At 40.7% G+C, this 24,224-nt stretch overlaps 1 protein-coding gene across 1 annotated transcript in view; it reads left to right on the forward strand.

Moving 5' to 3' along the window:
- The first annotated feature begins 8,581 nt into the window (after positions 1-8,581).
- The window catches only part of slc6a8 (solute carrier family 6 member 8), a 41,055-nt gene continuing 25,412 nt past the window's right edge, over positions 8,582-24,224 (forward strand). Inside the window, exon 1 of the mRNA XM_084720141.1 lies at positions 8,582-8,975. Coding sequence (XP_084576267.1) covers positions 8,633-8,975 — 343 coding nt within the window. The 5' untranslated portion in view covers positions 8,582-8,632. The remainder of the gene's footprint in view (positions 8,976-24,224) is intronic.

The raw sequence follows: 24,224 nt of genomic DNA on the forward strand, positions 1-24,224 counted from the left end.
AATCAACCTGAAGTAACCTTTGTTTTATTGTGAAAGTTTACCGTGTTTCCTCCACAGCTGTTTTAAGTTTTTGATATGAAAAAGTATTTTAATGTCTTTTATAAGCAGCTCTTCATGATGTTGATGTATTTTTCTTTTTTCAACTCGGTGCCTTAAAGCCTCCAAACGTCACTGAAGCTTTAACATGAACGTCTGCACTGTTTTATTTTGAAAACTGTAAATTTTCTGACACATTAAAGTCAAAAAGAAAAACTAAAGATCAAACTGTTGATCAGTTTTCATTCTGAGGAAACAGAGTCTGATGAAACGTAACTTTTAAAAACACAAACAGGAAGTCTCAGACGGAATGATCTTCATCACAGGAGGAAGAGGAGGATGAAACCTCGTTTTAACTCTGCAGGACTGAAAATAAAATCATGTGTCATTCATCTTCTGGTGCAACATAACTTTTAAACCTCTCAAAACAAATGTCAGTATAACTGCCTTCACTACTTCTTCTATTTATCTACTCTGACTGATTCTATTGTTTTTCTATCAGCCACGTTTCATTTACTCCTCATACTCTTTATGTTTCATATCTAGATTTCCCTTATTTGATGATCTGTTGTTATTATTCTTATATTATTGTAACTTTGGAACAATCTGGTGCGAGAACTTCCTTCAGGATGAATAAAGTTCAGTCTTATCTTATTTCATCTTATTCCAGCTGGTTTCTCAGTCGCTCAGATGAACGTCAGTGTTCTGGAGGTGAGGAGTAACTGCTGGTTGTAGTTTGATGATGGAGCCACCAGAGGGAGACGGTGACTGTCTCACTGGTTTCCATCCTGAGGAGCTCAAAGAAGAAAAGAAGCGAAACAAACTTCAGGTGAACATGAAAAACACACCAGAAACAGACGACAGAAGTAAAGTGAAAAGAAAAGATCAAACTGCAAGAAAACAGCTGAGGAAGAGACACGACCCCTGCCAGGTATTAGTCAGGACCTTCCACACAATGCCAGCTATTCCAGCCTCCTTCAGGTATTTGTTTTCAACTCTTCAAATGTTGTCCATGTTCAGTTATTAGTCAGCACCCAGCAGTATTTCATGTCGGTTAAATTCCTGTCGGGTATTAACCAACATCTCACACAAACCTACCTGTCCAGGTATTTCCAGATATTAGTTTCAGCCCTCCAAACATTTTGCAAAAAGTCAAAGCCTTCTGTTCATTTCCAGGTATTAGCTGGAACCCTGCAGTCAACCAGGTGGTAGTCTGGACCATTCAGTCACTTCAGTCCAGGTAGGCTACAAATCAGAGCTGTTTATTCCCTGTCAGGTTTTAGTCAGGGTCCACATGATGTCAGGTATTAAGACCCTCCAGTCACTTCCAGGTATTAGTCAGATCCCTCCAAATGACTGACACTGATTTCTCTCCTCTTTTCTCACCTGTCTCTCTACCTGTCTGTCTCTCCTCCTGTCTGTCTCTCCACCTGTCTGTCTCTCCTCCTGTCTGTCTCTCCTCCTGTCTGTCTCTCCACCTGTCTGTCTCTCCTCCTGTCTGTCTCTCCACCTGTCTGTCTCTCTTCCTGTCTGTCTGTCTTAATGTCCTGAATGAAAACTGCAGCTCCCTGGTTATTTTGCATCACGGATCTAAACAGACGTGTTTGTGTTTGTGTTTGTGTTTGTTAAAATGCTGCAGACTTGATGTTGAACAGTTGTGGATCAGTGATCGAATCTAACTGGAACATTTTAACTCCACTTTTTACTTTGATGCATCCATCTGAAAGACACAAATATAAAAATACACAATCAGAACTTTACATCCAAATAAACACAAACACACAAAATTTGTATTTAAGAATAATTGAGTAAAGTCACTGAAGTGAAACTGATGATGTTTTAAGTTTTTATATTTTAGTGAATTAAAACCATTAAATTTTCAGGCACCAAAATAAAGACAAATCAGGCTCACAGCTCGCTGTCACTAATGTTTGAAATGAAAAATTTTATTTTAAAACTCAAAGATTGAAGTTTATCTAAAGACGAAAAGGAAATCATCAACTAAATATTACAGCTTGGAAAAACTTTATTTAAAAAGTCAAAAAGTTTAAGTTGGGCTCAAAACTCAAAAATCTGTTGCAGAACGTTTCCTCAGCATTTTGAGTTTTCGATGTTTTTACAGTGTAAAGTTGGTCTCTAACTGTAAAGATTTGCGGCTCACACACCATTAAAAAAGTTTTAGTATTCTGTGAACTAAAACATGTTTCAGTCTGTGTCTGTGGCTCGGTGTCGTTCTGTCGGTGATTCTTCTTCTTGATTTAAAGAAAAGTCTTTCAAATCTGCAGCTCCAGACAGATCTGCTTTTTTCTGTTTTTTTGAAAACAGATTGAAACTTTCTTTAATTGATCAGCGTTAAAAATGAATGATCAATTAATTGTTATTATCAAACAATATCAGACACATTTTCCTTCTCAGTCAGAACTTTATTCTCTCAGCAGCGTCTCAACTTCTGAAACATCTAAAGATTTAAAGGTCACAGGAACGCACTCATAAAAATAACCTGTTATGTTTCAGATCTTTATTTGACAGCAGATCAATAAAATTTTACTTGATCAACCAAATTCTTAATGACTGATTAATTGATAATTGATTAATTATCATCTCTTCATCAAACTGATGTTGATTCATGAAAATATGAATAAAATTTGTTTTTAGAAGACAACAGCTCGTTACAGACTGTTGGATTCTCCTCTTTGAAGAATGAAATGAACAATTTGACCGCAAGTATCAATTAAAGATGGTGACTGGATTAAACTTCTTCATCTGATCTAACGTAAACAGCTAACATTAGCATGGCTAACTGGCTAACTGACACTAGCTTAGTTAGATCCCACTGCATCATTTGTTCTGTGGGGGTTTGAGGAGGAGGATGTGGACTGATGAAGAATAGTCAGTCGATGATGATGTGTCTCTCTGTGGCTCGCTGTCTCAGGTCTAAGTCGGGTTAGCTTAGCTCAGTCTGTTAGCATTAATGTTATATCATGTACGCAGCTGTTAGCTAACTTTACATAAACACTTTGACAGGGTTCTTGTTTTAAAACGTGTCAGATGGAAACATTAAAACATCAGCTGGAGACTCTCAGCTGACTCAAGTCACGTTAGCATTAGCATTAGCTTACATCAGCAGCTGCACTTATGAAATTTACTTGTGAGTCTTTATTTTAGAAAATCCACCGTCATCAGCTGGAAATGAGAATCTGCTTTGGTTTAATTTCTCTAAAGAATCACAGACCTCATGTTTCATCAGTTAGTCCCAGTTTCATGTTAAATCTGCTGCTGTTATCACTGTAAACTGCATGAATACAGTGACAGAATGGAAACTTTGATGGGTGTAGTGACAGTAACCAAGGAGGGCGGGGCTTAGTGAAGGGTCAATTTATCATTATTTGGGTGCTTGGAAAATAAATGGCTACAACTGAAAATAACAGTTGCCTTGAAATTTTGAGTTTTCACACACACATACACACACACACACACACACACACACACACGCACACACACACACACACACACACACACACACACACACACACACACACACGCACATGCACATGTGATAATGATCCAGCAGTTGATTAGGTCTGGGTGTGATGATGTTGATGTTTTGATGTTTTGATGTTTTGATGGTTTGGTGGTTTGGTGGTTTGGTGTTTTGGTGGTTTGGTGTTTTGGTGGTTTGGTGTTTTGGTGGTTTGGTATTTTGGTGGTTTGGTGGTTCAGTGTTTTGGTGGTTTACTGGTTTGGTGTTTTGGTGGTTTGGTGGTTCAGTGTTTTGGTGGTTTACTGGTTTGGTGTTTTGGTGGTTTGGTGGTTCAGTGTTTTGGTGGTTTGGTGGTTCAGTGTTTTAGTGTTTTGGTGGTTTGGTGGTTTGATGGTTCAGTGTTTTGGTGGTTTACTGGTTTGGTGTTTTGGTGGTTTGGTGGTTTGGTGGTTCAGTGTTTTGGTGGTTTGGTGGTTCAGTGTTTTGTTTGAAATTTACTTGTGAGTCTTTATTTTAGAAAATCCACCGTCATCAGCTGGAAATGAGAATCTGCTTTGGTTTAATTTCTCTAAAGAATCACAGACCTCATGTTTCATCAGTTAGTCCCAGTTTCATGTTAAATCTGCTGCTGTTATCACTGTAAACTGCATGAATACAGTGACAGAATGGAAACTTTGATGTGTGTAGTGACAGTAACCAAGGAGGGCGGGGCTTAGTGAAGGGTCAATTTATCATTATTTGGGTGCTTGGAAAATAAATGGCTACAACTGAAAATAACAGTTGCCTTGAAATTTTGAGTTTTCACACACACATACACACACACACACACACACACACACGCACACACACACACACACACACACACACACACACACACACACACACACACACACACACGCACATGCACATGTGATAATGATCCAGCAGTTGATTAGGTCTGGGTGTGATGATGTTGATGTTTTGATGTTTTGATGTTTTGATGGTTTGGTGGTTTGGTGGTTTGGTGTTTTGGTGTTTTGGTGGTTTGGTGTTTTGGTGGTTTGGTGGTTTGGTGGTTCAGTGTTTTGGTGGTTTGGTGGTTCAGTGTTTTGGTGTTTTGGTGGTTCAGTGTTTTAGTGTTTTGGTGGTTTGATGGTTTGGTGGTTCAGTGTTTTAGTGTTTTGGTGTTTTGGTGTTTTGGTGGTTTGGTGGTTCAGTGTTTTGGTGGTTTGGTGGTTTGGTGGTTCAGTGTTTTAGTGTTTTGGTGGTTTGGTGGTTCAGTGTTTTAGTGTTTTGGTGGTTTGGTGTTTTGGTGGTTTGGTTTGGTGGTTTGGTGTTTTGGTGGTTTGGTGGTTTGGTGTTTTGGTGGTTTTGTGGTTTGGTGGTTTGGTGGTTTGGTGGTTCAGTGTTTTAGTGTTTTGGTGTTTTGGTGTTTTAGTGTTTTGGTGGTTTGGTGGTTTGGTGTTTTGGTGGTTTGGTGGTTCAGTGTTTTAGTGTTTTGGTGGTTTGGTGGTTTGGTGGTTTGGTGTTTTGGTGGTTTGGTGGTTTGGTGTTTTAGTGTTTTGGTGGTTTGGTGTTTTGGTGGTTTGGTGGTTTGGTGGTTTGGTGGTTTGGTGTTTTGGTGGTTTGGTGTTTTAGTGTTTTGGTGGTTTGGTGGTTTGGTGTTTTGGTGGTTTGGTGGTTTGGTGGTTTGGTGTTTTGGTGGTTTGGTGGTTTGGTGGTTTGGTGTTTTGGTGGTTTTGTGGTTTGGTGGTTTGGTGGTTTGGTGGTTCAGTGTTTTAGTGTTTTGGTGTTTTGGTGTTTTGGTGGTTTGGTGTGTACGGGGACGACTCTCCGTTGTCTCTTAACTTCCTCTGTCACACAGAAACAAACTGATTGGTTTAGCAGAGGACCAACAGCTCCTGTGTTCTGTGAGGTAAAGTTACTGACAGATGTTGACTTCAGCTCCTCAACAGAAAAGTAAACTTGAACTGATTACTGTCGATGTTGTTTTTGTTTGCATAGTCAGGATGTTTCTGCACACGTAACAGTCAGAGGCTCAATTATTTGCACTTTGGATATTATTGTAGTAATGTCATTTCTGCTGTGTGTGTGTGTGTGTGTGTGTGTGTGTGTGTGTGTGCGCTGTGTTGTCGTCTGTCATCACCTTCTGCTCTCTTTTATTAGAAACAGTTGCACCTGCAGCTGTTTGTTGACCCACTAACATTTTGAAAACTTCTGTCTGTCGCTGCTCTCTGTTGTTTTTGCTGCTGTTGTTGTTTTGTGAGTCTGTCTTGTTGTTTGTTGTTATTTGTTGCATTGCTTTGTTCTGTTGACTGTTTCCTGCTTTGTTTTTGTTTGTTTTGTCGCTGGTTGTGTGACTGTTCAGCTTGTTGCATGTGTTGATACTTTGTTGTTGCTGTCTGTTGCTGTGTTATACTGTTTGTCTTTTCTATAATGCTTGTTGTGTGTTTCTGTCTTTTACCTTTTGATACACTTTTAGTCCCGCCCCCTTTTCCTTTTCCACTTTTGCCACTGTAAATAAGAATTTGTTCTTAGTGACTTTCCTGGTTAAATAAAGGTAAAAAACAACAACAAAAAAAACAAAACAAAACAACACTTATAGCTATTATGTTGAAAATTCTTTGGCTAAATTCAATGAAAAACTTTTATATTCATATTCAGCGTGTCGTGCGTCACGTCTGCTTTTGATGCCGTTTCAGTCACATTATCAGAACTCTTCACACTCAGTGAAACTGAGTCTCTGTGGATCATTTTTCGTTGCTTTTGATGCAGTTTACAGTCCATGAGGTGTTTTCACCAAAACACTTTTCCTCTGCAGTGTTTTAAATCACGCTGTTTCCAAAACTCCTCAGAACAGAACGACGGAAAACTTGATTTGTTTCTGCAGAAACTGTGTTGAAACATGTAGAACGTCTTAGCAGAAGATTTACAGGAACAGAAGTGATTTCAGTCTCCTGTTTTTAGTCTCATTATCAGACAGACAGAAGAGGACAGGACACAGCTCTGCAGTGTGTGAGGGGTTACAGTTCTAGTTGTGATGTTACTGTACACAGTATGACAGAACCAGAAGAACGTAACTGATAACATCATGTTCTTATATTTGGCTGGAGAGAACATCCACCCGTGAACAAAAAGAAATCAACACGTTGTGACCTTCAGCTGAAATCAGCTGTTTGGGATGATTATCTCATTTTATTATAAATATTTTTCCAGGAATCATGTTTCAGCATGAAACTGCAGAAATGCACTGAATCTGACATCATTCTCTTTGAATGTATTTTAATGTGTCTGGAGGGAAACAGAATATGATAAAGTCCCCTTCTCAGTGTCCATCCAGTGGACATATTCTGAAAAAGTGTCCTTCTATGGGACAGTATGTGTTTGTGTCCATCCAGTGGACAAAACGTGATGAAGTGCATCACGACATTCAGTTTCCTGAGACGTTCAGTCCAACAGCGACTGCAGGTCATATTTTCTGAAGTCAGTTGTCTCACAGTCGTCCACAGGACGGGGCTCGTCCTCACCTCTCCATTAGTCCGTCTCTCTGTCTCAAACTCACCGTGAATCAGATTGTCTTCATCCATTCACAGCTGACTGTGTGTGTGTGTGTGTGTGTGTGTGTGTGTGTGTGTGTGTGTGTGGATGGAGGGGACCCCTGTGACGTCAGTGGCATAGAGAAAAAAAAGGAGGGGGGTCGTGAAGGTAGAGAGAGGGAGGAGCGTTCGTGATGACGTCCACATACACAGAGAGGGAGAGAGCGCGCGGCGGAGGGGGCGGGGTCGTGTGCGTGACGTCACCAGCAGCAGCCGCTTCTCCTTTTAAAGCCGCCGGCCGGACAGACGGACAGACACACAGACAGCAGGAGGACTTTAAATACCTCGGAGTGTCTCTAACGGGACATTTGACAGCTGACGCGGACGCGTTCAAGTCGCCTCGGTTTTTTTTTTGTCCTCCTCCTCTGATGGAGCTGCAACAATTCCTGCACAGATTGCACCGCCCGCCCGCCGCCCGCCGCCGGGACTGAAGCCGTGCTGTGCCGCTCGGTGTCCAGCAGGAGACTCGGTGTGACCGTGTCGTCCCCCCCGTCCTCTCTGTCTTCCAGCAGGCCGCCGTCTCCTCCGTGACTCTCTGTTCCCATGCGATTCTTCAGACTCACATTCAAGTGTTTCGTGGATTGTTTTTGAAGGTCGCTGTCCGATCGTCGGTGTAATTCCCTTTATTTTTTATTTTCACATTTTATTTTCTACTTTGTATAAATTTTTCTCTCTTGTTTTCCATTCGAGAAAAGAAATGTCTCCAGATTATTACTAGAAGACATTTTGTTTTTGAATTTGTGTCCTATTTTTGAATGAATGCGTCCGGATGAAATTAGATTAATAAATAAAAGAACAGATTCTGGATCATCGTGATCCTCCAGCAGCTCGCTCTTAAAATAAGAAGAAAAAGAAGAAGAAGAATTTCTTCTTACTGCAGAAGAAGAGGAGGAAGAGGAGCGAGGATAAAGGAGGCAGCAGCAGAGATCTGAACGGGACGGAGCTGGACCTGCTGGACCTGCTGCTCACTCACTGACTCATCTGTTCCTCACTGGTCTCTTACTGGTTCTCAGCTGGTGTCTGACTGGTTCTTGGGGTGAACAAAAGGTGAGGAAGGCAGATTTTGGGACAAAAAAATCTGAGTCTTTAAAGAGACAATTAAAGGGAAAGGACGAGATTCTCTGACTGGTTTGTTACTGTGTTTTTTAAACTGGTATCTGACTGGTTTTGGGACTCTCAGTGAAAGTGAGGAAGATTTAAGGAAAAATAAGAACAAACTGATTAAAGGGACTGCTCTTTTACTGACTGTTTTTTTTTTTTTTTTTTTACTGGTTTTGGGGACACAGAAGACGTGAGTGACTTGGAAAAGACCAGACCAAACCTGCAAGAATTAAAGGAAACCTAAGAGAGAAATTTGGACCTACACCTGACTGGTTTCTGACTGTTTCCTGACTGGTTTCTGACTGTTTCCTGATTGGTTTGTAACTGGTGTTCTAACTGATTTTGGGGGACAGAAACAAGAGAAACAGAAAAAAAAACTTGCAGGACTTAAAGGGAGCATTTACTAACTGTTTCCTGACTGGTTTGTGGACTGTTGGTGATGGAGAAACAGACCCTGCCAGCCTCCTCCTGCTCTCTGGTTCTCCTGGACGAGACCAAGAAGAGTCCCCTCCTCCTGTCTAATGGCGGCGGCGGCGGTGCCGGCGGTTACCCCCCCACAGCCGCTAACGGCAGCCTCGTCCCGCTGACGGCGGCGGGGTCCGGTGCCAGTGCTTGTACCGGACCGGACAAGAAAGCGGGCGTGGTGACGGGGGCGGGGCCAGGATACCAGGAGCGGGAGACATGGACGCGGCAGATGGACTTCATCATGTCCTGCGTGGGCTTCGCCGTAGGACTCGGCAACGTGTGGAGGTTCCCCTACCTGTGCTACAAGAACGGAGGAGGTGAGGAACCACACACACACAGCTACTCTACAGAAAGATAGCTTAAACCACGCCCATTTCCAACTGAAGCCCCACCCCTTTATCTAGCTATTAGCTTAGAGTATTTTTTTTAATTGTTATTTGAATTGTATCACATCCCCAGTCATATATGCGCCTATTTAAATGTATGATCTGCAACATTTTCCTAAAAACAATAATAACAAAACAAAACAATGTATGGATCCGTATTACAAACGTCTGACCCTCTGTCAGTGTGTGTACCTGCAGACATCCTGCAGACATCCTGCAGACGTCCTGCAGACATCCTGCAGACATCCTGCAGACGTCCTGCAGCTCTCTGCCTGTATTTCCTTATTTTTTCTCCTTGTTTTGCTGCTCGGGACGTTTCAGCAACCAAACCGTCCTGATGCGTTTACAGACAGCTCAGACACAAATCCTACTGACTCTACCTTTAAGAGTAGATTGCAAAAAGTACAAAACATCCACTTCTTTGTATATTTGTTTTCTATAAAAATCCAGTCATGTCAGTGTGTCTTGTTCTGTTTCCTCAAAATACCATGGTTACCATGGTTACCAGTTCACGGGTTAGAATGAATACAGTTTGTTGAAAAGTTGCATCTGTGACAGCAGATTATGTTCGTTGCATTTTGCAGTCGACTGCTTCAACAGTTAGCTAACGTTAGCTACATGTAGCGTTGGATGGGCTGATTAATGCTGCTGCAGAAAAACATGAGTTCACAGAGCGCTGCAGGAGTGAGCTCTGAGTTAGCATGTTAGCACCTCCGCTTCCCACGTCTGGAGCTCAGTGGGCTTTTTTCTGAATTTTTCTGAATTAAGAGCATAAAATATGTCAGTAAATATCCCACTCCTCAGTTCAGAAGCTTTTACGTGTCCTGCAGAAAACTTTAGCTTTTCACTCCTGCTGATTGTTTACACTTCAAAAACGACAAACTGGTGTCCATTAGTGAAGATTATTTTGCTGAACAAAACTTGTCAGTATCAAAAACTTTTTTATTTTCTGCACTGATCCAAAAAAAAGAAGAAGAAAGAAAAGAAAAATAAAAGAATAAAAATTTCCCATTGGCTTTTTGTGGAGGCAACCAGAGCTATGCTAACTTCAGGGTTTGACTAAAAAAATCTGTCACCCCTGCAGGAATCTGTGACTCTGTTCACTGATTGGGGGAAACTGGATCATATTTTACAGAGATAATAATTTCTGTTTTTACTGCCGCTGAGTTTCCACTCTGCTGACGGACTCAGCAGCTCCTCACTGAACGTTCAGAGGGAGACTTGAATCCTGACAACACAGAGCAGCTACACTCAAAAAGAAGCTGTGACGCGTTCAAACACACTTTGATTCAACTTTTCACAAAGACTGACGAATGACAGATTGTCCTGAGTGACAGGAGCTGGAGGCCTGGCAGGAAGTGTGCGTGTGTTGTCACGTTTTAGTGTGTGTGAGTCGGCCGCGTAGCTAACGTGCGTCTTTATGTGTGCAAAGATACTGTTACCTGCTCTGATGTGTTTTACTAAATATACAAACTGTGTGCTGCCAAAGTGTGAAACAGAGCCGCCGTTCAAGAACAGATCCTGTGTCAGTGTCACGTTTTACTTCACACAGGCGTGAAAAGTACAACCCAGTACGAAGGTGCAGAAACAGCAGAAGACCAAACGTCAGCGCTGATGAATTATTTTAAAATTATTATAAAATTAGACAAACCTGCTGGTCATGTGACTACATCCTGTATTAGACACTGGAAAAAAAGTTTACAAAAACCAAAGAAACCATTTTTGAGTTTTGAATCAAACTCAAACTATTAACTTTTCTAATAAACTAAAAGAAGTTTTGCCAACCTTTAATCTTTTGTTGACATAATTTACTTTTCTTCTTAAGAAACTTAAATATTTGACTTTTAGAAACAATGAGAAACCTAAATAAACAGAATTTATTTTGGTTTCTAAACCCAAAACTTCCAGTTTATTAAAGAAGAAAAGTAAATTATCCCAACAAAAGATTATAAATTGGCCAAACTTTGATTTGAAATTCAAAATCCTGTTAAGATAGTTGCCTTGACATGAGGAGTTTTTTTTTTTTTTAACAGTGTAATAAGTATTGGATTGGCACTTTGTTTTGAAAATCTAACCAGATGTTTCCTATGTAATTTGTCCACATTTGTAATTTACACGTTGATAAGTGAGGAAAAATGTGACTTTTACACACTTTGGGGTGAAATTGAGATGCAGTGTGTCGATGTGAGTGTGTGAAGTGTTAACTGTGTGTGTGTGTGTGTGTGTGTGTGTGTGTGTGTGTGTGTGCGTGTGCGTGTGTGCGTGTGTGTGTGTGTGTGTGTGTGTGTGTGTGTGTGTTTTATCTTCAGTAGTTCAGTGAGTTTAATTGACGTGAGTCACAGTCACTGACGGTTCAAACTGCTTCATGTCTGTATCACACTCATCCTTTATCCTAAAACTTTGGGTCCCATTCCATTTCTTTTCTTAACAGTTACCCCCATTCTTTATGTTCCAAACAGCACAGCTTGTGATAAATTCATTTCTATTTTATTACTATCTTACTTTTACTGCCAGAAGACTTTGAACCTCTGTTTCCTCTAAAATTATAAACTTTATTAGTGTCTTGTAAGCCTGTATAGAATCAATCAATCAATCAATCAATCAATCAATCAGTGTAGCCTTTTTATTCACATAGTTCCAAAGAAAGAAAACTAATAATCAGAGCAAATAAAAACAAAGAAAACATTCAAAAATGAAACTGAGAGGAGAAAATGAAATGTAAAAACACGCAGCGGCTTCTGATACGAGAATGTTTTATTTTTATTAATGAAAAGAGACGCAGAGAGGAAACATGATGCAGCACCTTCATGTAAATATCAAAACTCACACATCAGACATATTCAACAGCTGAGGGGAAGAAAACAAACAGGACTTTTCTAATAATTAACAGCAGTTTTATGATTGAAGCGGTTTGTCGGTGGATGATTATCTCTGCTGGTGTTTCATTGACTCACTGTGAGCTCAGTCACATGACCTCTGAAGATTTCAGCTCAGTGCTGCAAAAACACAAAGAAGATCAGCAATTTTTTAAATAAAAAGTTTAGTTTATTTAATACATTTATGTCAGGGACTTGTTTGTTTGTTTTTTTCCACCTGGAGCCTCGAGGCAGATTAAAGATTAACAAACTGTTTCTCATCTGTCACCCGTTAAATAATATGAAAATAATAATATGAAGATTAAAGTTAAATAATATGTTGAATTATAGGTCATTAAATATAATTAAAATACTTAACAGACACCGAAAACTTTAAGTTGTTTGGAAGAAAAGACAAATCTGATGCTTGTTTAGACTTTAATCTTTTAAATAGTAATAATAATAATAATAATAATAATAATAGTAATAATAATAATGGTTAATAACTTATAATAAACCGTATAATTGAAGTGTGTGAAAAACAAATATGCACAGCACAGTTTGATTCCCTGACAGGTGAGAGCAGCTGTTTGGCAGCTGACACTTGTTATGTTGGAACTTCACATGAGCACTTGAACACATCACACACACACAAATCCAACTGTGTGTGTGTGATAGATGGTGCAGCTGTCAGCATATTTCTAACAGCTGATCACATGATCAGTGTCGCAGAAGCTGATTTGCCAGTTTGAATCTGGGCTGCAACCAATTTTCGTTATTGATTAACGTGACAGTTATTTTCTCATTTTGTTCTATAAAGTGAAAGATCTTCTTCAGGTAGTTAATGCTCAGAGATCTAACATCAGAAAATCCTCACGATGTAGAAGCTGAAGCCAGAAGAAGTTTGGCCTTTTTACTGTTTTCAGCTTCTCTCTTTGTCTTTGGAGACAAACTGCTGAGAGAAACAAAGGAAAGAAGGAGATGTTTCTTCTCACCTGAAAAGGTCTCGTTCACACAGTTTCAGCTGGACAGAGGGGAGATGAGAAAGGTCTGGATGTTCACACAGATAGAGGAGGAGGAGGAGGAGGAGGAGGAGGAGGAGGAGGAGGAGGAGGAGGAGAAGGTCAGTCTCGTGTTAAATCACAGAGGAAAGGTTCAGTTCTCACATTACAGAGACACGCTGATGTCCTGGTAACTGACTCTGTGTCCGTCTGTAAAGGTTACCTCCTTCACACCTGATTTATCAAACAAGCACTGAAGCCAAACTCTGTCTTTAAAGGACCATTCTGGTGTTTTTTTTAAACCAGCTCTATGGTAATGTTGCTCAGTCTCTGCACTACTTTAGTCTTCTTCCCTGACAGCAGATCACATTAAAGTCTGACTGAGACTGGCTGTTCTCGGGGACATTGGACAGTTACACAAATGCAACAATGATTTTCTGTTTATTTTCTATATAAAAAATAATTTCAGGATCCTGAATCTGTTTCTCAAGGTACAGGTCAGGCTGTACAGATCATCCATGCATTGTGTTTCCTCAGGCGACTCTTAAATGTCAGAGTGTCCTTGAACACACCAGCAGGGATGGTTCTTAAAGGGACAGTTCTGGTTGTATGAGGTATGTATTTATAGTCGGCGTATTATCCACCTTTACCTTTAGATGTCAGACTGACTTTTCTGTCATATAAGCCAAAGATCACTTTCTGCAAACCAACCAAACTCCACTGACAAAAAGTGTAGTTTTAGTAACTTACATCCACATCTGCACTCTTTTTAGTAAAGTTTGTTTGTGGTGTTGTGTGACTTCTGTGAATCTGAACGTTTTTAAAACACCAAAGTCACACAACAACACAAACACACTAACAGATGAAGCAGCAGCAGACCAACACCTCCTGTGTTCTGTGAGATAAAATGACTGATTTTGTCAATGGAGTTTGGTTGGTTTGTAGAGAGAGATATTTGTCTGATATAACGGTAGTTTCCTGTCAGAAAAGTCTGTCTGACAGAAAGATAAAGAGGTGAAGATATTCTAAATATAGCGTAAAATTAAACTGATATTGATTTTAATAACGCAGAATGGCCTGTTTCAGAATATTATTGTCTTGATTTGTCTCAAAGACGTGGCAGGGTAGAAGTAGAGACTAATATAAAATGAAGATGAGGGTACCTAAAAATTGTGCTTAAATCAAACGCAAAAGTTAACAAATTCAACCAAACCCTGTGAATTCTGCATGAACTTGCAGCTTTGTCCAATCACTGCAGCTTTTCTTGCTGTAGCTTCCTGTGAGTTCCACCAATCGCAGCAGTCCCCTGCACAAACATCATACATGTAGGTATCAATGAACTGACTCAGTGTTTTGTTATTTACTATTTTTTATTTTGTCACAGTACTGAAAAGCACCGAAGTTCTTGACATTTCTCCGTGTTGTGCTTCTTTTTGTGGAATGAAGCTGTACTTCATTTCAGTTTTTCTAATCTTCAGAAGAGACAGCTGTTTAATTCTCACTGGAAGTTGCCTTTGATTTTTAATTAATTACACAAAATAAATAAATAGAAAATAAAGCACCTCAAAACACTGCAACACGTATCGCAAGTTTTTAGAAAAGCTGTGGCAAAATCAGACATTTTAGGACGCACACAAAAAAAACACCACAAAACAGCACACAGAATCCTGGAGGGGCTGTTAAGTTTCCTTCCCTCCTTCCCTCTGTCCTTCTTTCCTTTCCTTTCTTTTATTGTCGTGTCCTCCTTCCTTGTCCTCTCTCCTCTCCACAATGTCGCTCAGATTTATTATCCTGCAGTGTGTGTGTGTTACTACTGCAGTCACTCTACCAAGGACAGGCCACACACACACACACACACACACACACACACACACACACACACACACACACACACACACACACACACACACACACACACACAGAGTGATTCTCTGCTCCACTGATTATAAAATGACCTGCAGCTCAGTGTTCATCTTTCAGAGATCAGTGACGTCCTCGGCGAGCGTCCACACTCCGCCGGGTTGGACTTCTATGTCTGTGAGGACCAGCTTGAGTTTCAGTGGGGACATTTTGTCCAGTCCTCTCGTCTTTATAAGGTTGTTTGGTGATAGAAGTGATACTGATCGTGAAACAGCCAATCACATCACAGGAACAGAACGCATTGTGTGTCAGGACTTCAGTCAGCTGATCAAACGGCAGGATGTTGTTCTGGAAGAAGAGAAAAACTCACAGTGGAGGATTTATGAGGATTAAGATTAATGATAGAATAATATTTATAAAAACAGATTTTGTAATCAGTTTAAAACAGGATCAAGTTAGTTTCACCACTTAGTTAAGCATCATTGCTGTTGCCATGGTCACCAGCAGGTTATAAACATTGAGCTGAGCATTGATTTTGACACCTGTCAGCCAATCAGAGATGAGTTTTTTTATTGCTGTGTTCTTGTTTATTTGCATGTAGTTCAGTGTCTGAGTATCTGAGGGTCCTTGAAGGGGTCTGGACCGGTGCGTGTGATTGGACGGTTACTGAGCGTTCCTGCAGGTGAAGAGGTTCCAGCGTTCTCGACATGGTTGCAGAAGTTCTGCGAGATGTTCCGCTGCCAGGCGACATGGCTTATAAACAACACATCAATATCTTTAGGCTATTTTACGTGATATATATCTTCATATACACATTTCCTCTAAAACAGCGTCATGTGAGGGCAGGACGATACGGACAAAATCAAATTCACAATATTTTTGACTGAATACCTTAATAATGATATTTATTTATTGATAGTCAAAGTTTTACTCGCATTTTAGGTGTTTTAATTCGATTTTAGTCCAGTTTTAGTCAAATTAAGAGTTGAAACCCATTCATGGTCGTTTTTTTGCCCACATTGAAAAGGAAACTGTTAGTGAGTACCAGTATCTTGTTTGCTTTTGATCCATGAAAATGTTCTCGGCGTTCTAAGAGGTTACGGCGGTCCTCGCCGGGGTCTCTGACGTCCAGGAAATGTTTCTAGAGGTCCCTGTAAATGATCCAGGGATCCTTGAGAGCAGTTCAAGGGTCTGAAAAACTTCCAGGGAACTAATTCTTTGCAGTTTCTCTCAGTTACCACAGTATTGATCGGCCCTGCGGTTAACCAGGCTAATTGACCTGATTGGAGCTGATCAGGTGTCAGCTGTCAGACAGGCGCTCTCATTGGTCGGTTCAGGTGTTCATGTTCTGCCGCACATTTCCATGGTAATGAACCTTTGCTCAGGTCACAGGTCAGGGCTGCAGTTATGTTCAGAGCTATTATTATGGTCAGGGTCAAAGGTCAAGGGATGGCTATGGTTTCACGACAGTTAGTGTGTGTGTGTGTGTGTGTGTGTGTGTGTGATGAGTGGCTGCCAAGTGTGACATCATCATCCCTCTCACCACGTGGACGAGAGATTAACAGGAGTGGCCTGTAATCTTTTAATCCTGTTGACAGACCTCACTGCTCCCCCCTCTCCCCCTCTCCTTGTTTCCTCATCTCCTTGTTTCCTCGTCTCTTCTTCTTCTCTCCTTGTTCACTATATGGCCAAAAGTTTGTGGACACTCCGGTCTGCCAGCCAATCAGATTTTTTCTCTTGTTGTGGTTGTTTTAGCTCGTGGTTGAAGAATAAGGTTGTTGACGAGGTCCTGTCTCTGTTTTTCTTTCCCTGTTCGTCGTCTCTTTTTTAATATGTCCTTGAAAATGTTTTGAAGGTCACTGAGGAGGTTTTAGGACGCCTTCAAGAGGCTGAGGAGGTCCTGGACTTTTCTGAGGATGATTCACATGAAGGAAGTGGTTCCAGTGGACAGCAGTGCGAATTTGGACAATAATATTTTATTTAGTTTGTCTGAGTTGCTTAATGAAAATTGTTTTAGTCCAGATTTAGTCAGAACTCAGTTTAATTTCAGTCACAGTTTTAGTCTGTTTTAGTCCAACTTTAGTCATATTGTCGTTGATGTTTGAGTCTGATTTTAGTCAGTTTTTGCCACATTTTTGTCAATATTTTCATCAGGTTTTAATTAAATTTTAGTCGATATTTTAATCACAATTCAGGTTTTATTATTAGGTTTATTAGGGTTTAGTCACCATTAATGGACGTTACTGTCTTTGCAAACTTTGAGCTAATTTTAAACGAACAAACTTTATATTATTAAATCAATTAACTGACACGACTGATGTAGAGCTGCACAATATATCGTTTGAGCATCGTCATGGCAACGTACGTGTGCGCAATAGTCACACTGCAGGTCCTGTGATGTAGGAGGCAAACGAACTAAACCTGTTCTCAGCTAATTTCAAGGGTACCTGACACACACTGCGCGCAGCGATCCACCAATCACAATCGTTCTTTATCAGTTTGCCAAAGCAGACCACGCCCCTGCATACGCAGTGAGTCGCAAGATCAGCGCAGGTTAACTGTCTAAAGATGGCAGCAGTAACATAAAGTGAAAAAATAAAAATAAAAAAATATATATCGCAGGGTTAAAAAAAAATGCAATGTCAGTCTAGGCAGCCCTAGACTGATATTTACTTTGGCAGACGCTGCAGGACGGCGTGTTTTCAGGCGTGTTTTCAGGCGTGTGAATTTAAGAGAAAAGTGTCCACAGGTCGTCTTTTCTTCCCACCTGGTGATGAAGATGAGGCCAGCAGCAGCTTTTGGTCTAAACTAACGTTAGCGAGATTTATTATCACTTTGAGACGGCTGATTACTGTGATCTAACCGCCAAACAGAATATTTCATCAACACAGATTGTAATTTTTTTTTTTTTTTTTTTTTCTTCGCATAATTTAGTCTGAAATAAAAAGTCATCTTTAAATATTTCTAGTCAACATCTGTGTTCGGTGCCAGCGACCATTGAACCATTGAAGAGGAGTTTTTAAGGTTCTTTGAAAACGTTCTAGGGGTATTTTGGGAGATTCCAGGAATCCTTAAAGGGTCTTGAAGGTCTTTGATGGGCTACAGGAGTCCTGGAGGAGGTCACAGTGGTTCTTGTGGTCTTTGCTGGGGTGTCCAGAAATGTTCCAGGGATCCTTGAGGGGTTTATCGTTGAGAGGTTACAGAGATTTGAAGTGGTCATTGAGGTAAAGTCACAGCGGTACGTGTGATCTGACAGCTGCGTCAGGATCAGTTCTGTATCCGTGTCAGAGTGAAACTGGACGATTCAGCAGGATCAGATGAAGTTCAGTCTCTCTGGAGTTTCAGATGTGCTGAAAAGTTTTTGTTTCATAAAATCAATGTGGTTTAATTTATTCTGCATGTTTTTGTTTCACTGAGCCAATAAACCATCTGGTTAAAGATGATGAGCATCAGTAAGGGGTGGTGTCTCTGCTGACCCGTGTCACTGTGGTCATTCTGACCCTGGTTTTCATTTCAGTGAACATCTGTACTCACAACAAACGCAAGGCTGTTTTTTACTTCATTATCTGAACAACAGTCAGAAAAGGAAATAATAAAAATGAAAATAATTTACTGTCTGAGTCAAACATGACAGGAAGAGTTGAACATTTAATGAAGTGAACTTTTTCTTTCTGTCTGACAGACGACAGGATGAACATCAGTCTGACGTCTGTGTTCTGAGTGCAGATATGACAGTTAATGTTTGGTGTCGACACGAGGAGACTGAAAACAAAATAAATGTTCAAAGTTCAAAAATAGAGTGACACCTCTGAAGCTCAATAATTAACATGATATATCTTGTTTGTTTAATCTGAACACAAATGTACAAAACACAGTTTGTTGTTTTAGGGAACGTCACGCGCTGGAACTTTTACAAAAGCACACAAACTTTTAGGGACTTTCAGTTCAGTGCTGAACGTTTCAGATTAGTCAGCGTTTGATTCACATTCAGTCAATGTTTTGATCCGATCGGAGTCAAATATTCACTTTTCTGATGCTGTTAGTGTTTTTTGCTGGCTGCGCAAACTTTGGTCAAACTTTGGTGAAAATACTCACAACATTTTGTTTCAGCCAACGTTTAAAAAAATCTTTATCGGCCTTTTGTTCGTTGTGTTTCGAGCAGTAAGTCACGATCAGACGTCCTCCATGCCAACTGTTGGTTCTGCCGCACATACGGTCACTTTGTATGACGTCGTCGTTGTGTAATCAAAAGTAAAAAAGACGTGTAAAAACACTAACTTCTTCTTTCTTTTTGAAGAACACTACCTGTGATTGGCTGTGAGCAGCATCATATAAAAGTTTTGAGGATTGAGTGCAGGTGTGATTTGACTGGAGACGCTCCGATGCTACTTGGCATCAGGTTACTTTGGTTGATGAATGAGGTTACATCTTTGCATAATCATTTAATGTCTGACTATTAATAATAAATCGGCAGCGATTCAGAGTTTATAAGCCTTCAGCAGGAGTTCGTTGACCTCAGCTCAGAGGTGCAGAGTCATGTTCAGCACAGGTGAGCTAATCAGTCTTTCTATTCAGGTATGTGGGCCAGTCGATCTGCCAGTGGGAAGCTAAACTGAGCTAAGCTAAGTTAGCATTTGGCAGAAAGTGTTTGGCAGACAGTTAAACTGTCTCTTCTGCCTCCTGGTATTTCCTTGTCTTTGTGGACTGCATCCCATTTTGTTCGTTGGTAGTTTGCAGACTTGTTCAGGCTGCAGTTTATCGATTTGCTGCTTTTCTCTGTTTTTCTGTCGCTGTAAAATTTCTTTGGCTTTAGAAATAAGACATTTTAAAAAAAATGTCAGAAAATGGAGATAATTAATCCTGCCACTATCTTTTCAATTGAAAAATAGGTTCAAACAGGTTTGGACCTGTTTTTCAACTAGTGATCAATCAGGCAATGATTTTTCCAATAATCGATCAGTTGTTTTGTATTTAACATAAACAGAGGTATAATCAGCTGTCGGCATCTCGCTCCACGCCGCGTTGTGTCCGACCGTGTGTGAATAAATCTTTGAATCTTGATTAAAGCTGGTTGGATCCAGCCGGTGGGATCCTGTGTCAGCTGACAGCAGATCAGAGTCGAGCCGAGCCGAAGAAGTTGTTACCTACAAAACACTCCAGGACACAAACTGAACTAAACTATTAACCTCATCAATTCATTCTTCAACTTAATGCGTTTGTTCGTTCAGTTTGTGGTCAGGCTCGAGTCCCAAGTCTGCACCCGAAGACCAACCAGCCAATCAGAGCCGTGTGTGGATTCTGTTCTTTGGTGGAACAGCTTTTCATTTGCCGTGTCACGTCAACTAGAGATAAAATTAATGCTGAATGTTTTTCTGAATGAGTCAGTGTCTGTTTATGAGCGGTAATAAATCATTAATAAGCTTTTGTAAGGAGTAGATGTTTATAACTGATAAGGCAGCAGTGACAGTTCTAAACTTACAGTTGTCAGGTCTTGTGCTCATGAAGCTGCAGTGTCCCTGCAGCCTCCAGCTGACTATTTTGAATGCAGAACTCATTTTTGAATGTTAGTTTCTCTTTTAATTTCAGGAGACTAATCAGTTCCTCCAGGATTTCATGGCCGGTTTTTGGGAATTGTTGCAGCCAAACATGCCTGATTTCACGACATGTTTTTAGACATTTTTTGTGATGAGACTGAAGGACCAAGAGACACCTGCAAAAAAGTTGCCGATTTTTTTGGATAATTCATTAAAAGCAAGAGGCAGCTTGTTCCAGGGAGAATAAAACTGCACTCTGTTCTCAGTGCTTTAAGTAATCACACCAGAAAAACTCAGGAGTTCAAAGATTCTTACAAAATCTGCTTTATTTGTGAGGGAAGATGTTCACCTGGGGGTTTTACACAAAGAGACAAAATCTTTTTGGAACTCAAACTCAAAACAGCACAAAATAATAAAAAAAAAAGTGCACAGAACGTTGATGACGTTGACATTTACACAGGTGACTGCTGTGATTGGTGGAACTCACAGGAATCTACAATGATTGGATCAATTTGCAGAAAAGTTGCAGATTTGAACAAAATTGCAAGGCCGTGCAGAATTCACAAGGATTGGTTGAATTGTTGCAACATTACAGCTTCTGATTAATGATGCAAAATGTGAAGCAGCTTAATGAACAAAAAGTCAATTCAAATAGACACAAAGAAGAAAAGTGAGTAAAACCATTTTCTATTCTCAGTCCTCATTTCCCTTTTCATGCTTAGGATCCATTCGTACACGAACGCCACCGCCTCCAAACAGCAGTGAGAATGAAGAGAAAAGATGATGAGTCTGACGATGATGATGATGATGACGATGGTGGTGCTTGTGCTCTGTCATTAGCCCTGTCAGCCTGTCAGTATTTAGCCCAGTGACTTACCCCGGATTAGCCAGCTTAGCTAACTCACTGCAGCGCTGCAGCTTAACGAGCTAACTGCGGCTATACGGCGCTATTTCTGTTTCTGTCTCACTTTCAACTCCTAACGGACCACGTGTTGGACGTGTTATCTGACACCACTCGGGACAGGATGATGTCCTGCTCCGTCTCACCTGCTCCAGGCTTAATTCTTCACGGTTTCACTCGCCCCATCCTGTCCTGACTCTGTCCGTCTCACTCTCGGTCCTCACTGATTCTGAAGTGAAGGGAAAACGTCATTCACCTCTAAAAGTCTTAAAAGCCGTGTTGTGTTTGTGCTGAAGTTATTTCTCTTCTAGAGTTTCCACTTTTTCTTTACTACGATTCCAAAAAATGTCAGAAAATGTTGATCAAAGTCCAAGATGACGTCCTGAAATGTCTTGTTTTGTCCACAACTCAAATATATTCAGTTTAATGTAAAATATTCACATTGAAGAAGATGAAATCAGAGAATTTAGACTTAAAAAAAAAAAAATTAAAATAAAAGATTCAAACTGATTATTGGTTATTATTTGGGCTCCCTCTGAATATCTCAAAGGAGGCTTTCAGGGGAGCAGTGAAAAGGTAGTGCAGTCTGAGATGAGACGACCCAGAACAGTCCATGAAGAACTGGTGACTGCTTGTTAAAGTTCATTAGTTTGAGCGCACGGCGTCTCAGATGACTGCGTCAACATTTGTACGTCTGGACAGTAGAACTGAATGATCCGGAAAACATATTTAATTTCAAAAACATGTTAAAATGATTTTTTTTTGTCTGTAGGGTCTGATGTGTAGGACAGGACGTCTCTGCCTCACCACATTCATTCATTTAAATGTTTAAAGACACATTTTGCCCTTAACAAATACTGCACCTCCTGAGATTTGAAAAATGCAAAAAAGTCGTATTGCGCTAAAATTTCGACGAACTGTGCGGAGTCAGAGAACGATGTTCAGAATCTGTTTATCAGGAGATATTCTGATATGTTTGGAAACTTTGGAGAATAAAGTTTTGTGCTTTTGAATAAAACAGGAGTGTGTGAGGATGGAGGCTGTGCTGTGTGCAGCCGGTGTGTGTGTTTCAGTGTGTGTGTGTTTCAGTGTGTGTGTGTTGGAGCTGCCTGTGATGAGGCCATAGTGCTCTGTAATCCCATCAGCACTGAGTTACTGACAAGCTAACAGCATTACACCACTTAGCTCTGAGTGTGTGTGTGTGTTACTGCCCCCTCCCCTCTCCATCTCTCTCTCTCTCTCTCTCTCTCTCTCTCTCTCTCTCTCTCTCTCTCTCTCTGCAGCAGTCATGACTCACCAGCAGCTTGCATGTTTTCATGCTAGGCTAACACAGCACAACAGACCAGTGTGTGTGTGTGTGTGTGTGTGTGTGTGTGTGTGTGTGTAGCAGCAGCAGCAGCAGCAGGCTAATGCTAACCTGCGTAGCTTTATTGGAGGTTGTGTCATCAGTGATGTCATCATTTAGCTGGCGGTCGTGTGTGTCTCATACATCATCAGCAGCCAATACATGAGCTGCTTCTGAAATAACCTGAGAGCTCTGTGTGTGTGTGTGTGTGTGCGTGCGTGTGCGTGCGCTGCGTGTGTGTGTGTGTGTGTGTGCGTGTGTGTGTGTGCGTGTGTGCCTGTGTGTGTATCCTGAAGGCTTCATTATATTTATCTGACAAGAGAATACTGGAATTTGATTGGCTGGAATGTGAGCATTATTTTAAGAGGAGCTGACAGGATTCACCTTCAGTTCTCCTTCACCTGCTGATCACATCATTCAGGTCAGTTTCACTGGTCACTTAAATGCCAATGAAACCTGAAGCATCAGTCCTGTTGCCATGGTTACATGCAGATAAATAAAAGGTGTTTCTTCCCCTGTGCACACGGCTCTCTGTAGCTCTTCATGCTAATGTTAGCCAGCAGCAGACTGCTGTTCACAGAGGGACAGTTCAAATCTCACTTCCTGTTCTGACTGAAGAATAAACAACCTGTGTTGATGCGTCTCCTCAAACATTTTCTCATCCAGACTCGTTTAACTTCTGCGTCTGTTTTTCTCACGGCAAAGTTTTACTGCAGCAAACTGTTGCACCGCGTCCGTCTCCGGTTTGTTTACATCCGCTTCCACAGGAGATCACGTGAAATCACGTCCCGCGAAATCCCACAAATCTTAATGTAAAACTATAATAAGGCCTGACTGTAACCTGGAGGACTTTGGAGAAATTTAAATAATATTTAATGAATATTTAATAGTCAGTGTTTTATTATGAACAATAATCGGAATCGGCCAAGAAAATTGAAATTGGTGCATCTCTACCTTTAACAGTGTAAATGAATTAATAGTACATACAGGGGAAAAAGTGATGATGGCTGTCTCATGTCTCTGTCTGTCCCTCTGTCCCTCTGTCCCTCTGTGTCTCTGTCTGTCCCTCTGTGTCTCTGTCTGTCTGTCTGTCTGTCTGTCTGTCTGTCTGTCTCTCTCCTTGTATAATATCTCAGTGTGTGATGGGAGTTGTTGTTATGTAACTCCTGGCTCTCATCATCCTCCCTCCCTCCCTCCCTCTCTCTCCCTCTCTCTCTCTCTCTCTCTCTCTCTCTCTCTCTCTCTCTCTCTCTCTCTCTGTCCCAGTATCATTCCAGTTTGATTCCATTCATACCAGTTTCCTGGTGGCACTGTGACCCAGTTACCTCCTGTTGTGTGTGTGTGTGTGTGTGGTGTGTGTGTGTGTGTGTGTGTGTGTGTGTATGTACGCTCCATCACACCAATTAAAATACCAGCAACATAAAGAGAGAGAGGGAGAGCGAGCGTTACTAATTGTTCATTCATGTCTCTCACCCCAGTTCAGAGTGAAGGCGAGTTTTCATTCATTGATCAGAAACAAACAGTTTATCATTAACATCACAGATCAAACATTTCTTTGTGCTTCTTTTAAAACATTATTTTAAACTCTTAGATTCTTCTCTCATTAAGTCTCATCTGAAACTGTTTTGGAGCCAAAAATCATCCAGAACAACAAATCAACTGAAAGCTGGACGCTGTGATGAAG

This window comes from Lutjanus erythropterus, chromosome 6 (assembly GCF_056507025.1).
Source record: "Lutjanus erythropterus isolate fLutEry1 chromosome 6, fLutEry1.hap2, whole genome shotgun sequence".
NCBI classification, from domain to species: Eukaryota; Metazoa; Chordata; class Actinopteri; order Lutjaniformes; family Lutjanidae; genus Lutjanus; species Lutjanus erythropterus.